This window comes from Mustela nivalis (assembly GCF_964662115.1).
Source record: "Mustela nivalis genome assembly, chromosome: 9".
NCBI classification, from domain to species: Eukaryota; Metazoa; Chordata; class Mammalia; order Carnivora; family Mustelidae; genus Mustela; species Mustela nivalis.
In genome coordinates, this window is record NC_139028.1 from 25,749,136 (window position 1) to 25,765,667 (window position 16,532).

The 16,532-nt window shown below is 39.6% G+C and overlaps 1 protein-coding gene across 5 annotated transcripts in view; it reads left to right on the plus strand.

Moving 5' to 3' along the window:
- JHY (junctional cadherin complex regulator) overlaps window positions 1–15,911 on the plus strand; it is a 53,416-nt gene extending 37,505 nt beyond the window's left edge. For 3 of the 5 annotated variants that reach the window (XM_082683703.1, XM_082683706.1, XM_082683704.1), the window contains 5 exons: window positions 2,468–3,126; window positions 7,094–7,388; window positions 11,281–11,361; window positions 12,153–12,281; window positions 14,852–15,911. In XM_082683703.1, coding sequence (XP_082539829.1) covers window positions 2,468–3,126; window positions 7,094–7,388; window positions 11,281–11,361; window positions 12,153–12,281; window positions 14,852–15,049 — 1,362 coding nt within the window. In that variant the 3' untranslated portion in view covers window positions 15,050–15,911. The other 2 variants (XM_082683705.1, XM_082683707.1) reach the window with 2 other exon arrangements.
- Window positions 15,912–16,532: the final 621 nt, after the last annotated feature.

Here is a 16,532-nt window from a genome sequence, read left to right on the forward strand (position 1 = left end):
CAAGCCTGTAAATGTCTTCTTTTCTGGGGACTGAAATGCCATCTCTGGGCACTTACGTTTATGTGAATAGCGGATTTAACACTTGAGACAATTGAAGTTTCATAAAATGATGAGTCCTTGGCCTTGTTGACAAAGCACCCTGCGAAGAGAACTATTGTAATCTGAATTGTCAGCTGCAAAGGTATAACGTGATGAAAACCAAGTGGCAACCCAAGATTTCGGGTCCAGTAACCTAAGGAAAAAAATCCTGATAGCTTTTTTCTTTGTTGGTGGGAATGAGGACAGAGAACGGAGACATGTATAATCCGATGGCAGCAGAAAAACTCCTGCTCACCTATTTTTCTAACAGTTAAAAACTGACAAAATTTCATTTTAAGACTTTATTTAGTGATTTGAGAGAGAGCGTGCGCGCATGCGCGTTCATACAAGTGTACATGAGTGGGGGGAGGGGCAGAAGGGGAGGAAAAGAGAATCGCAAGCAGTCTCCACGCGGATTGTCAAGCCCCACTGGATCACAGGACCCGGAGATCATGAACCCGAGCTGAAATCAAGAGTTAGATGCCCAAATGACTGAGCCACCTCCGGATTTTTTTTTTTTTTTAAAATGACGCTATCAGGGGCACCTGGGTGTCTGTTAAGCATCTGCCTTCGGCTCAGGTCATGATCTCTGGGTCCTTGGATCGAGTCGCGCATTGAGCTCCCTGCTTGATGGGGAGTCCGCTTCACCCGCTCTCTGCTCTTCTCCCCTGCTTGTGCTCTCTCTATCTCTCAAGTAAATAAATAAAACCTTTTAAAATAATACAATAAAATGACATTATCAGCATCAATAAATATAGATTGTAGCACAGGTGGGTGTTTTTTCTTTTCTTTTTTGGCTTCTTATCTTCATGAACAATGGTGATGGCCATGAAAATAGCCACTGTGTTCCATCAACACACCTGAAAAGACTGTACAGTAGCAGTTTTCTTCTGGGTCCACTATAAGGAAGGATGCTCTTGGCCTATTTGCAGAGCTTTCCTGCCCGCATTTCCCCCCATGAGGCTCCATATACTGCATGGAAGGAAGAACCCTTCTCTCAACTGAAACACAGAGAAGGAAGTTCTTCCTTTTTTGGAGTGCCACCGGTAAAAATTCAAAGTGTAGACGAGCTCATCAGAACCTAGCCAATCCTCCAGAAAGCAAGGAGAACATGCTTTGAATTTCAGATAAGCCATTAATACTTGAAAATCTGATATGCAAAGTAACATTGTATGGGACTGTTTTAAATTTAACAGCCTCAACCTCATCATTACAGGGAGATGTCACTGGAAATAGAATACCACTTAATATTATACGGAATAGGCTGTCTTAGTAATTATATCAGAAAAGTGAAAAGTTGAACTCATTGCAGTAATTTGACCATCCTTCATAGCAAGCTGAAACCATTTGAGCAAAAATAGGAGTTATTCACTTTAAGGTTTTTTTTTCCCTTCCTTGAATGACCAAGGTAACCGGCATTTTTCAATTAATGTTGCACAGAGAGAGATTTCTTTTTATATGTGTGTTCAGAAAGAAATAATTTGTAGTTCTATACCACATTGATGCATATGGTCATGTTACTGTTTTTACTAAGCAGTTAATCATTCTTTCCAAAGGCCTCTTAACTCTGCTAGTTCTCCACAAAGTAATGAGTGCTTTATTCCTTGGAAAATATTTCTAAATGGCTTAGCACAATATAGTTACATAGTGTATCTATTATACCAGGAGTACATTTTGTTGTTATAAGACTTGAAAAGCATAAAGACCGTTCTGAAATTGAAATATTTCCCCCAGATGTTTGATTGCCTAAGTACAGGCTATATTAAGGAATTGAAGCAAAACAACCCTTGTGGCTTCACAAATGTCCTATCACAGTGCAGACCCTTTTATAATCCTCTGAATAAAATCTAATTTGTTTCATCTGGTGAAGAGGTCATTTCTAGCTTCTGACCTATATGAGTAAGAAGATCTGATCATCTAAATGGCATCTTGTATCTGACTTGTACTTGTTCGGTAAAGCAAATCACTGATGTCCTCTCCGGTTGAGATTTTTTTAAATGTTCACCTTATAGTTGAAATAAACTTGCATATTTCAATGTAGATTTGTACTTTCTTTGTAGCCCTGCGGAGGTAAATCTCCTCCCCCTAACCCCCCATTTGGTAACACTTCATTTTACATTTGAAGTCAAAGACTTGTCTTTAATATCAAGCCCATTCTAAGCTCTCTACTTCTTTTTAGAAAATTCGTAATCTGAAATTGCCAGGAAGACTTTCTCAGCTAGTCACGCTCATATCCTGAAATTAGGAAAGGACCTTCTGAACTCTTTATCTCCTTTCAAATCTGTGGTCACCTTCCCAGCAGTCTCAACTCCTGGTCTGAAAAAATACTAAGTAAAATGTGAAGACTGCCAATCATCTGAGTTTACATTAACCAAAGGTATCTTTTTAGGATTACCAGGAACAACTGTCTCAAAATGAAAGTGCAAAATCAAACAGCGTGCCGAGAGGTCCATCTTCTGAAACAACCAATGGCCAGCAACCTTCCAGAAAACCAGTCCGGCACAAGATTCGAAACCAGCATAAACGTCAGCATGGCCTGAAGCCTCTGGTGACTGAAGAGCTGGCTGTCAGTCACAGAAACCTGCATAGCACTCCCAGACAGAAACACAACCAGAATCAGCCTGCTGATACTTCAGTAAAGCACGAAACAATCAGAATTATGAATGCGCCTAACAATGATTTACAACACTCAGGCGCACTTAGGAGCCAGGAGCCTGAAGCAACCTCCAATAAATTTGCTGCACCACAGCAGGCTTTTGACAAGGTGTTATACAAAAACTCTACTGGAAATCACTTGGTGAATGTTAAGAAAGAAAGAGGACACAGAGGCCGAGAAGAGAAAAGACCGTCACATCAGCAGCTACACCTCAACACCCTTTCCAATATGGACTTGAACTTCCTTAATGAGCTTACTGAAAGACCAGTGGCACTGAGCCAGAAAGGCTCCCAGTCTGCTAGTAACAAAAATGTTAATGGATCGAGGGAAAATAAGAAGCAATCCAAGCAGATCTACACAGAGACAAAATACAAGAACTTAGAAATATTATGGTAAGAACTCCCCTTTTCTCAAGTGTTTTTTCTAGAGGAGAAACGAGAGACTACTGAAGACAGGAGGAGGAGAATGGGGGGTGGGCACATACGGGGATGGTCAGGGGAGAGGAAGACATCACCTAACACGGTCCTTGGCTCTGAATTTTTTTTTTTATGATTTATTTTATTTATGGGGGAGAGAGATAGCAGCAAGTGTGGAAGGTGAGAGGGGCACAGGGAGAGGGAGAAAGAGACTCTCAGGCAGACGCCCTACTGAGCGTGGAGCCCAAGGCAGGGCTTGATCTCACAACCCTGAGATCGTGACCTGAGCCAAAACCAAGAGTTGGATGCTTAACAGACTGAGCCATCCAGGTGCCCCAGTTGGCTCTGATTTCTGCCTCAAATAGTCCACTTTCAATGTATTTTTCTTCTTCTCTGTCTCCTCTAGTTTTTCCACTGTAGTTAAGCCGGGGTCAGGTGGGGGGGGGGCAGCAGACAGAGGCACTAGTCATTTAAAAAACGAGCTCTTTTGATCTTTTTCATATTTTGAGGGTTATAAGTAATGTTTGGAAGAAACGATCTCTAACTCTGTGTTGACCTATCCTAAGGATATAATCAAAAATATAGAAAAATATGTATGCACAAAAATACCGTTGTTCACCAAAATGACAACAATAACTCAATAAGGAAATATTTGGGTAAATTATGGCTTTAAATATCATGTAACCATGATATACATGATTTACCATTACGGTTATGAGGAAACACTTCTACAAAAAAGAAAATAATAAGGTATAAATTTACACCTGAGGTGTAGGAGCTCTACTATGTAAAACTATGCACAAAGAAAGAAAAATGCACCGAAATGTCAAAACTGGTTATTTCTGGCAAGAGAGGCTGGATTATTTCTAATGTCATCTTTGTACTTTTGACTGGTTCAAGTTCCCTGCAATGTAGATATATTCCTTCTATAATCAGAAAAAAAGAAAAAGTGATTTAAAAAAAAAATCACTCCCAGGGAGCTTTCCTGATGTCATTTAATCAAATGTGTTTTATCACATATCTGCCATGCACTTAATCCAGCACTAAAATGCTATAGAAGAAACGAAAGTTGTATGATGCACAGGTACCTTCCAGGGGCTTACTTTCAAAGTAGGGAGACAATTTTGGATATCTGAAGTGATGAAAAGGCATTTCAGGGCTGTATGCTGTACTTGGAGGCATTAAAATTCGGATTTAGCTTCCTGGAGGAGACAGTGATAGGTAGCAAGGATCCTGGTCTTTTTTTCCCCAACTTTAGAGGGAATGCTTCTAACATTCATATCATTAAAAATACTTTTGGAAGACAGGGAGGGGAGAGAGGAAATTTCTCCTATTCCTAATCCTTTTGCAAAGGGCTTTTATCACAAATGAATTTCCAACGTTAGGCTACTTACATTTATTGTGATAACCATATTTGGATTTATTTCTCCCACCTTAATTTGTCCTTTCTTTTTTATTATTTTTTTATTTTTTATAAACATATATTTTTATCCCCAGGGGTTAATTTGTCCTTTCAATCACCCTATTTTTCTCTATACTTTTATAGCTCTCTATATATACAAATATCTAGATCTTCTATTGAACTAATAGAGTTTTGTTACTTTTTCCCCTACTGATTTGGAAATAAATATTCTCTAATTTGAGTATTGTTGACAAAGTCCCTTTAGTTTTAAGTGTACAACTCAGTGATCTGACAAGTTTATACAATATGCTATGTTCACAAGTGTAGCTACCATCTGTCCCATTATATTGCAGTTACAATACCAGTGACTTTGTGCCTGATGCTGTGACTTATTCCTATGAGTTACTCATTCCATAACCAGCAGCCTGCACCTCCCTCTCCTTCACCCATTTTTCTCAATTCCCTACCTCCTCCCCTCTGACCACCATCAGTTTGTTCTCTAGGTTTATGGGACGGATTCTGTTTTTTATTTTTTGGATTTCAGTTATGAGTGGGATCATATAGTATTTGCCTCAGCGAGGCTTAATTCACTTCGCTTTAACACTGTATACAATGTTTTAAATTTAACTGTTTATTTATGTCTTTACCTCACAGTTTTTCTTCCATTTTATTCTTTCTTCCGGAAGTAGATAGCTTTGGAATTTTTTTTTTAAACAAGAGTAAGTCACTAGTAAATTTACTGGAAATTCTTTTATGCTCTATCTTGAATATAGTTTAACCTGGTGAAGAGTTAAACTCTTTGAAAACATTTCTCTATCTCCCAGTTTCCATGAAGAGTTTTTTTGTCAATATAATTATTTTTTTTTACCTTTTCCCTTTGTGCTTGGCATTTTGAAGTTCACTGTGTTAGGTCTAAGTATGAAATGTTTAATCCTGCTGTTGATTCCTAAATCTGGAGATTCATCTCTTTCATAAATTCTACACAATTATCATCCATTTCCCTAGGAAATAGGCAAAGGAAATACCATGAATCTTATGAAAAATTATTTACCCTCTTTTCCCTCCAGGAACACCAAAGAGATGTATGTTAAAAATCTGTTATTCTAGACTCTACATCTCTTTAATTCGGTTTCTTATTTTCTATTTCTTTTTTCTATGTGTACTCCTGAGAAATTTCCTCTCATATGTTTCCCAATGCAATAACTCTCTTCAGTTGTAGCCAGTACGGCTACAATGTACCCACTGAGTTGTAAGTTTCAATCCTAGTATTTTTCATGTCTATAATTTTTATTTGGTTCTGATTAAAACCTTCCTGTTCTTTTTTCAGAATAGGTTTCCCGGGGTTTTAATTTCTTCTTTCAGGTCTTGAATCATTTTAAACATGCTTGCTTTAAGAATGCTATCTAGGGGTGCCTGGGTGGCTCAGTGGGTGAAGCCTCTGCCTTCAGCTCAGGTCATGATCCCAGAGTCCTGGGATTGAGCCCTACATCTGGCTCTCTGCTCAGCAGGGGGCCTACTCCCCCCTTCCCCCGCTTCTCTGCCTACTTGTGATCTCTGTCAAATAAATAAAATCAAATCTTTAAAAAAAAAAAAGAATGCTATCTAATATTCTATCAGAAGTTCTCAGAAATCTACCACTGCTTCTTGTGTGTGTGTAGGCGTCTGCTGACTCTCCTACTGGTAGATTATCTCCTCAGAGATTCTAGGATTTTGGATTGTGAATGTAGTTTAGTCATCCTGTCTGTAGATGCCTCGGCAGGCTTGAGAAGGAATAGATCCCTCCAGAGAACTTTATATTTGCTTCTGCCAGATATGCAGAGGCATCCCTCCTCTGAGATCATTTTAATGTCATTTTTTTGGTCTTACATTTCCATTTAGTCATGGAATCTAAGTATGAACCCCAAATACTGTTGTATAGAAATTCCTAGACCAAGACAGATCAGCTTGCTTTGTTGAGTCTCAAGGCTCGTTACTAGGCTAATCACTAATCCAACTTCTTATCCAAGACCTAGCTCTCCAAGGCCTTCACACAGGCATCTCAACTGATGCCCCAGCCAACATGGGGCCAAGATTTCACGGATCCTGTACCAGAGTGAAGTGTTAGAAGCTGATCGCATAGGTCCAAAACTCCCACAAAGCAAGCCATAGCTTCAGTTTATCCAAAATCTGCTTTCCTTTCAGTTCCTTTTTTGGTTTTGGTCCCAAAGATTCCCTACCTCATACAAATTCATCTAGGTACTCAAAAGGACATTTGTTTAAATTTAATCCAACATTTCCAGGTATTTTATAGCACCAAGGGACTTTTCAAAGGGGTGTTTTCTTTTTCTATTCTAGATTTTTCTATTTCTATATCTCACAAAGCAGCACAGTCTGCTTTGGATTCTCTCTCTCAAATAAATAATTTTTTTAAAAAGATTAAGCTAAAGGTCATTAATTTGATTTGGAGAATGAAGAATACATCAAAGTCATAAAGATGTTCCTACTAAAAGTCTTAAGTATCCAGTTTTTAATAACAGATTGGTGGGATGTTTTTCCCGTCAGGAAATTCTACCCTTCCTCGGACAGCCAGCCTGTTAGAGCTTCTCCAGACTCCCAGCTCACCCAGATAATGGAGCAGCACCAGCAAGCCTTAATACAGCTGACCGACGTGCAGCCCAAGGAAGGGGCCCCATCCAACGTCACATTTCCACCTCTGTTGTCAAGGGTCGAAAGTGAATCCCAGCTCAGTTCAGAGAGAAGCCAAAGAAACCAAAAGGAAATGAGTCGTAGCAATTCCGAAGGCTATCTGCTCCAACTGGAAAAAGGAAGAAAGCATAGGAAAAGGAGCGGCTTCAAGGTAACAGAAGCATTTTAGTGAATAATCTTTTAATTCTTGTTATACAGATGGCCCTCGGTCTGTGCTGGTAAATCCAGACGTCAGGAGGGAAGGGACAGACACAGCAGAAGGGATGACAAAAAGCATAAAAGTATCTGTTGGGACCGGCCACAAAACAGCTGCGTAAGCAGTTCTGGGACAGCGGAGCTACAGGTATTAACTCCTGTGCTTGTTGTCACAGACCGTCTGGGTACTGCTGCTTGACGGCTTCTAAAGAGGAGGTTTTTGGGGATGAAATTTAGCAACCACAGAGCAAATTTCCTTCACTTGCTGTTCCCCAGTAGTAGAGGCATTGTTTTGTTGCCCTGATTTTGAGTAACTTTCTCACACTCAGACATCTGAGGAATGTTCTGGAGAAAAACCCTGCTGTCTCCCCCACAGCAGGGTACAGCACTTCAGAGTCTAAACAAGTCCTTACAGGACTTTTTTTAGTCAGGTATGCTTCGCCCCACGTTTACAATAGAAGTCACTCCTCTAGCTTGAGAGGTGGGATCAGTTACTGGCAGAAACGTGCCATCAGGAAAGTCTGGTGCCATCCTCTGCCCAGGGGACCATCAACAGAGAACACCAGTTCGGAGGGGCGGGTCTGGGGTTTGAAGTCCTCAGCCTGGGGCCAGGGATGGTGGAGGTCAGCTAAGACAGGTCTCATGCAAAGACTAGCAGTGAACCCCCTCAGGGACTTGTTGAGAACAGGACTCTATTTTCCTCCTGTGTTTAGAGACCTAACAGGACTAGCATTGTTGATTTAATTTGGGGGGAGGGGGAGCGTGCTATTGTGACCTTTTAGTCTTGTAACAGCCAAGAAGAACTAAATCAAAGTAAATTCTGAGGATTATTTTACTATAAAAACCTTTTGAAGAGGCAGAAAGTAGATTAGTGGTTGCCTAGGGCTGGCGGTAGAGGGGGGCCGAGGAGTGGCTGCTAATGGGCACAGGGGTTTCTTTTCAGGGTGATGAAAATGTTCTAAAATCAGATTGTGGCGATGTTTGCCCAACTTGATGAATATACTAAAAAACCACTGAATTGTACAACTTCAAATGGGTGAATTTGGTGGTGTGTGAATTCTGTTTCAATAAAGCTGTTAGAAAAGACTTTTGATGGAAAGAGATCAAACGAAATTACAGCACTGAGAGCCAATCAAGATTACTTGAGGCAAACTTAAGTAAATCCAGGATTTTTCATTGCCAGTCACCCAGAACAAACTCTGTTAGGAACCATGTTCTCTCCCCCTTGAGAAAAGGGCACTTTGCTAAAAGTAGATCATGCTGGAAAGGAGATAGTAGCATTGGGGTACTCATGCCTGTCCTTGGGCCACACTGTTTACTTTGTGTCAATATTTAATGCTAGTCCCTTTGCTGTTTTCCTATCATAGCCAAGATGTTCATTCTGGTTATGCGAGGAGATAGAACTGTGACAACAGACCCAGGGTGGGGTTGGGGGGGGGGGCGGGCGCCGGCTGGGAGCAATGATTTGTGCTTCACACTGTATCTTTTGTGTCAGTGCAATGATTAAAGTTAATCTGCTTCACGCTAAGTCTGTGATTTCTGGCCACTGATCATTTCTTATCCGTTTTGGACAAATTGGATTTATGACCTGGATATGAGTGAGGCTCTCTCCTTTTTCATTACTGGTTTACTTTGCCAAATATAAAGTAACTTAGTGATTGCGAAACAGTGGTACTGATGGCATGTCCGAGATAAAGAACCAGATAAAGAACAAATTTGCAATTGCCAAGTAGAAGATACCCAAGTTCATTCACCTATTAATCATTAGCGGAGATTTTAAAATGTGATCATACCCAGTGTAATCAAGGTTTGGACAAAAAACGGCATTCTTACCCATTGCTAATGGAAGTGCTCATTAAGGACCTTAAGTGTGTTTGTGATTTTGTCTCAATAATTCCACTTTTATTAAGTTTAGATCTCAAAGTGATCATCAGAGTAGCCCACAAGCAATGCTTATCCCTAGGACATCTTAAATAACATTTAGAATGTCATGTATAAAAGTCACATTTTTGAAAGATATTTAGTGACAGGGAAATACATCATAATGCTAAGATACTTAGTGAAAAAAATCTAATTTGTAGCCCTTGGCCATTTTCTGAAAATATGAACAGACAGATGTTAAAGGCAGGAAGTTGCTGGACTGGTTTTGCCAGGTGATTGTTTTCTCTAAGGAGATTTAGGGTTTTGAAAAGCCTTTTATGAGCAATTTTTTTTCCTCTATACTTTAATATTTTTCAGTGATTTTAGCCCAACTACCTCTTTAAAAAAAAAAAAAAAAAAGAGCCTCTCTCATCTTTTACAATTAGATATACTGAAAGAATTTTGACTATACATTTTGAACATTCTAATCAGGGAGATTCTATTTGCAGGACTCAAACCTTGCAGCATAGAAATGTTGCCTAAAAGATACAGGATTCTGGCTCTCTGAAGTACTGAAATTTTAGCAATACTCCTTTCGGCTCCAAGCACCTTCAAAATTATGAGCTCGTTCTTCTCACCTGCAGTTAATCCACAAGTAGATGGTAACTAGTACTGGCGGTCCACAGCTCAGAACATCAGAACCAATATTTATATGGCTCTCTCATGTCTTTCCTGACACAAGATTGCTGCTACAGCTCCAGCTATCATATCTACATGCAAGGCAAGGAAAAGAAAAGGGAGGGGCTGCACCAGCCTGAATCAAAGCTAAGCCAACTTGCATTTACACCTCCTCGGCCAGAGCTCAGTGCTGCAGATCTGGGGAAAAGAGTACCTGTCTCCAAGCCTCTATGGTGGGGTAGGACAAGGGAGAAACTAGCTGGTATGAGCTATGCGTAGTCAGCCTATAGGCCAGTGGGAGTAGAACAAATTCTTGTAACCACTGATACATTGATATGAGATTACTTATGCCCTTCAAATTATCCCAAAATCACATTAACTAAATGCTATTTCTCAGATCTTGCCTAGACTTTTTTTTTTTTTTTAAGATTTATTTGAGAGACAGAAAATGTGCATGCACAAGCAGGGAAGAGGGCAAAAGAGAGAGACTGCACACTGAGTGTGGAGCCTGATGTGGGGCTTGATCTCACAAACCTGAACGGAAATCAAGAGTCAGAGACTTAACCGATTGAGCGGCCCAGGTGCCCCAGTTCTTGCTTGGACTCTTAACCCTTAACCCTCCCTTTTCCTAATCGGAGAGGGAGACAAACCGTAAGAGACAGAGGGTTGCTGGAGAGGAGGTGGGGGCCGGGGGGTAACTGGGTGATGGGTATTAAGGAGGGCACGTGGCAGTAACAAGCACTGGGTGTTACAAACAACTGATGGATCACTGAACTCGACCTCCGAAACTCATAATATACTTTAATTAATTGAATTTAAGTTTAAAAAATGTTACGGTCTTTTGAATGTTAGGACATGATTAGAGCACTCGCCTTTCGAAGCAATGCTTACCTGATTTAGATTGCCTCTTGCCAGGAAATTCTTTGGTTTCGTGAACCGTACAAGAACAGATAGATTAGCAATGACAGTAAAAGCAAAAGCAGTAAAGTGGTAAATGTATATGTCGTTTAGAATATTAATAATGAAACACCTCTTTATTCACTTGGAAATTTTTATTTATAATTTTCAGAATTCCAATTTTCTTGTTGTTGTAGAAGTTGGAAAAGTCAAAACATGTTACTTGACCAGCCACAAATTACCCAAGACGCTATAATCAATAACTACCATTAGAGTGAAAGAATTGTCAGGAAATGTACCGTCTCCCAACAGTCCACATGGGCTTCCATTCTTTCCTTATGTGGCTGTGACAGCATGGCAGGGCCGGCGGGTGGGGCACAATTCCTTAAAAGAAACTGTCTCTGTATTTGTAGAGCTCCAAGCTGAAAGATTATCAGAAAAGAGACGGGAAGCTTGGAGGCCTTGGACCTGACCTTGAGTCTATCAGAGACAAAGTGAGTGAGATGTACATACAGCATTCTGTAGGCTTGAATTTGCCCACTTGTGTATTAGCAGAACAGTACAGAAATGTCTCCCACCCACCCCCACACCAAGTCCTGATCCAAATGTCTCCCTCTGAATAGAGGCCCTTCTGAAATAGCATTAGTAATAGAGACCCAGATACTCCTTTTACCATAAGATAAAATTACCTAGCCAATGTTGTTTTATGTATCCACCTTTTAGTTCGTCTTGAAGGCCTGCACAGAAAAGGGGGCCACGTGCACATGAAAAGAGATGTGTGTGTTATATGGTCGTTGGTCTTTCCCAATAGAGTGATCTTGGTAATTTTGAAGAGTGGCTACAGAGAAGACACTTAGGATAAGAGTTTCCCAACCCCTGAAAAGTGCATCCACTTTATTTCCTTTCCTCTAGTGAAAGAAGATCTTCATTTAATGTGTTTTAACTACAGTTGCACTCAAGGCATAAAAAGAGAGTATAGTTCAAAGTTGGAAGCCAAAATGAAAATAAATTGGGTAAATGCAACAAAGAAGGAGCTGAATGTGATTTAGACCCTGTTAAGGGAACACTGGGTGTGCTTCGGCAATGATGTCCCCCCTCAGAGACAGACCGTTTCTAGGAGAAACATTAACTGTCTCACTGCTGTTCCCTTAAGTGTGGTCATCCCATTTCCTCAATGCCGCTAATACAACATGGCCAGCTCGCTCAAAGGAGTGCCGCTTTTAAAGAGAGAACAGAGAGATCTAGAAGGACCTGTGTACTGTTGTAACATGGTTTGTCTGAACAGATGCAGAAATTAATCCAAAAAAAGGAATATGCAAAGCAAGTTAAGGAGTATAACATGAAGACATTATCCATTCTGTCAAAACCACAAACAGCGAAAACTGAACGTCAGTCGGCCATCCCTCGGCAGAAGGTAAGAAATCCCCACCACGGCAGTTAGCCTCTCAAGTAGAATGAAAAGGAAACCTTTGTCACCACTTGACAAATTTCCCATGTTTTCTGAAACCAGGAGGGGTCTAAGCTACTGCCCTTCTTGTGGCTACCCATCAGAGACACTGATACACAAAGAACACGAACACAAATGACGCTGTAAGGGTAGCCTGAAGTTCATCGTGGTCTTAGTCCTCCATGTGTTTTCTTCTTGTATTTCAAATCTGACACATAAAAATGAATAGTAAGGCCAGCAGACAGAAGAGATACTCAACATCACTAATCATCAGGGAAATGCAAATCAAAACCACAGTGAGATCACCTTATACCTGATGAGAATGGTTAGAATTAAAAAGACAGGCAATAAGTGTTGGTGAGGACATGGAGGAAAGAAAGAACCCTTGTGCACTGTTGGTGGGGATGTGAGTGGGTGCAGCCACACTAGGATGGAGCCAAACAGTATGGAGGTCCCCCAAAAAATCAAGAATAGAATTACCATATGATCCAATAGTTCCACTATTGATTATTACGTAAACAATACAAAATAGTAATTTGAAAAGATATATGCACACACATGTTTATTGCAGCATAATGTATGATAGCCAAGATATGGAGGCAACCCAAGTATCCATCTCTAGAAGAATGGAGAAGATGTGGTGTGTGTACACACACACACACACACACACACACACACACAGAAGCTTATCACACAGCCTTAGAAAGAGGAAATGGTGCCATTTGTGGCAACATGGATGGACCTAGAGGATATGACGTTAAATGAAATAGGTCAGAACAGAGAAAGACAAATACCATACAATTTCACTCATATGTGGAATCTGAAAACCAAAATGAACAAAACAAGCAGAATCCAATCTATAAATACAGAGAACAAATTGATGGTGGCCAGAGGGGAGGTGGTGGGCGATGGGCAAAACATATGAAGGGGGGAGAGAGAGAACCGGCTTTCAGTGATGGAATGAGTAAATCATGGGCATGAATGGTATAGCCCAGGGAATATGGTCAGTGATACTGTGATAACGTTGTATGGTGACAAGTGGTAGCTACACTTGTGGTAAGCAAAGTGTGACACAGAAGGTGAATCACTAAGTTGTATACCTGAAGCCAAAGTAACATGTGTGTCAAGTATACTCAAAACATTTTAAATTGAATAGTAAGGCGATTTCTTAGAAGAATCTAGCAATCCTGATAAATCCTATCAATTTCCTTCTCTACCATTAAATTTTAAAGAATTAGTGTCTTCTTGTCATTCATGGGTACATATGTCAAAGAAAAGTCCTTTGTTGTTTCTTTCAAGTTCATTCCCCTACATTTTTCCCAAGGGACTGTAATACATAGGTCCCTCTAGCCATGAAAAATGATTTCATAAAATACAGAATGTTCTCCCTCTCAGAGGTCATCCAACCGTAAGTCAGGATGTGAATTAAGTACTTTCAGTGGAGACACTGAGCCTCGCAGTGCAAAGTCTCCATCTCAGTCCCAGGAAGAACATGGGACCCTTTGCATGAGGGACAAGTGACCCTTTGGTGCTTTTAGGAATTTGTACTTCATGTTCTCTCACACAGACCATCCTATTTTCTATTTATTGCCTTTCTCCCTGGGACCTTGAAGACCTCAGTCCACTTGATTGAGTTTCCATGGTGCCACTTTCTCTATTTTCTCCAAGCCATTATTTTTTTCCATGAAGAGATTCAAGACAAGTCTGTAATGAGAAATTCCTACAGAAGTCACCTCTACACACACTGAGAAGTTCGGACATGATTTTCCCTTCCAGCACCTGAACATACTACTCCTGCTTCAGCTATCAAAAAACTTAGTAAAATATAAAATGGATATCAAAACATAAATCTGTTTTGAAATCATATGTAGTGATCTCATCTTTATTGTAGTGCCTTTTGGAACCGACATCACTAAAAAAAATTTAAAATTTAAAATTAAAAAAAAAAAAAAAAAAAAAGACTGCTTTTTCCGGTCTCCAGGCTTTTACAGACATACTAAAGAAAAGAGTAATTTCCAACCTCTAATAAATAGCTGCTAGAGTTTCAAAAGCCTGGGAACAAGAAGAGTTGATGTAATAAGTGGAAACTCAATTTTGTCAACTACAGTGACATCTTTGGTCTCAATCTGTAGCAAGTCCACTCTGAATGGAAAGGTCTGTTAGTATCTCCTTAACAGAGGCTTGGTTTTAAGAAGACCACTAGAAGCTAAATAGAGCCCACACATGAGAAATGTATTTTCAAACACTTGAATAAAACCTCGTTTTAGAACGAAAACACCCGAAGGCACAGCTCGGTTTCATTTTCCAGCTCTTGTCCATTGCATACTCACGTGGCTAACTTACTTTGTTGGAACTGTGCATTAGAGAGCAGGACTCGCATTTCCCATCCGCTCTCCATTCCCAACTGCATCTTCTCACCTCATGGTAGCAATGTGTCTCTTCCTTTTACCAGTGAACATGTCCTAAGACTTGATTTCATTTAAGGAATGCAGAGCTCACTATCCATTTCACATAAAATGTTCTCTTTACGTTTTTAGGCTCTGGAATACGCCAAGACCATCCCCAAACCCAAACCTTCAAATCTGACGGACCACGTATCCAAAGAAAAGAAAAATCCCACGTACACTCGAAAAGACGACACTCTGCCTGAAATCTCACTGCTTGAGAGACTGCAGAACAGACATGAGAGGGAAAAACAGGCTGTGGCGGCTTTCAAAGTCCTTCACATTGTATAGACAACGCATTTGTCGGAGACCAAAAATGCCCGGGGACTGGACTTGGAGAAAAAAACTCCAACCACCTCTCTGTGTAGAGAGTGGATCCTCTGTCCTCCAGCGCAGTCCACGTTTGCTTTGTACAGGATTTAAAATATGAGGCCTTATTAACTTTACAGAGCTGTGTTTTACTTTCTAGAAAGGTTATTTTATTATTTATTTTCAAATCAGAATTTTGGGTAGAATAAGAACTAGAGAACAAAGCTTTTTTAGTTTCACAGCGGATCTTTTAATTTCTCAAAATATCTCTACCCTTCCTTGTAAAATGAAACCTTGAAGTGACCCAGCAAAAAATGTATCTAACTTCTGCTTCTCTCTTAACTGCCCGATAAGGAAAAAGTATAGAAACACTTCAGTTTTGAATAAAATGAATGTAAATTGGACTAACTGCTAGAACATTTGGAGATAGTTTCCTAAATAGTTCTAAAGTTTCTAAATTAAAAAAAAACAAAATAAAATACCCCAATGTCCTAACAGAGCATCGTGACATATATTAGAAATCCAACAAGTCCAGAAACATCCATTCCGACAACTCTGAGCAATATATTTTCCCAAAGTTACTTGCTCCAAGTGTGTGAATGTGCCAGGCATCTTGCCATCAAAACATCTTAAAATGTTACCACATCTGTGCTTACACGCTTACACACACACACACACACACACACATACGTACGTTAGGTAAGAGGAGAAAGCATTCCACATTTTACTGCTGAGTGTCACTATTAATAAATATTATCTACTTTTGTCTTTTGAAACTGAACAAACATTATCAGGTGTAACAATTAAAATTATCAGGTCTTAAAATAAATATGGAAAAAATTAATTTTTTCTTACTTGCTTGTATTAGATGGGCATTTGATTCTTTGACAGCCATATCCAGAAATGGGTAATTTTAACACTAATTTAGGGGAAAAACTATCTATACAGGTGGCATAAGAAATGGTTTTGGAGAGTTATTCCTTTGTTATAAACCTTTTACATAAACCATGATGTGGTATATAAAAGCTCCCTGTATGTGATTTTCTCTTAAAACTGAAAGCAATTAGAATTGAAAGTCTAATTTTCAATTAGAAAAGTCTAATTTCTGGAAAAATTATACATATATGAAGATAAATAAGTGGACAAATCATGTTTTGGTGGTAAGTTGAAAATTACATCATATATGAAGCATTAGGTGGGAAAAATCATATCTCAAATGACTCCTAAGATATATTTGTAAAAGAAGAGGACCCTTCATGGTACATGGTGAAGACTTTTCTAGAAGCTTAAGAATTAATTTCTTTTTCCAAATGGCCTTAAATTTAAACTTAACTCTGAAAGATTAAATAATGCATATAGAGACATTTCCAAATTTAAAGGGACAGAGCAACTTTTTAAAATATTCCACTTCTATTAGAGTATTTTAAAAGTATTTTAGGGGCACCTGAGTGGCTCAGTGGGTTAA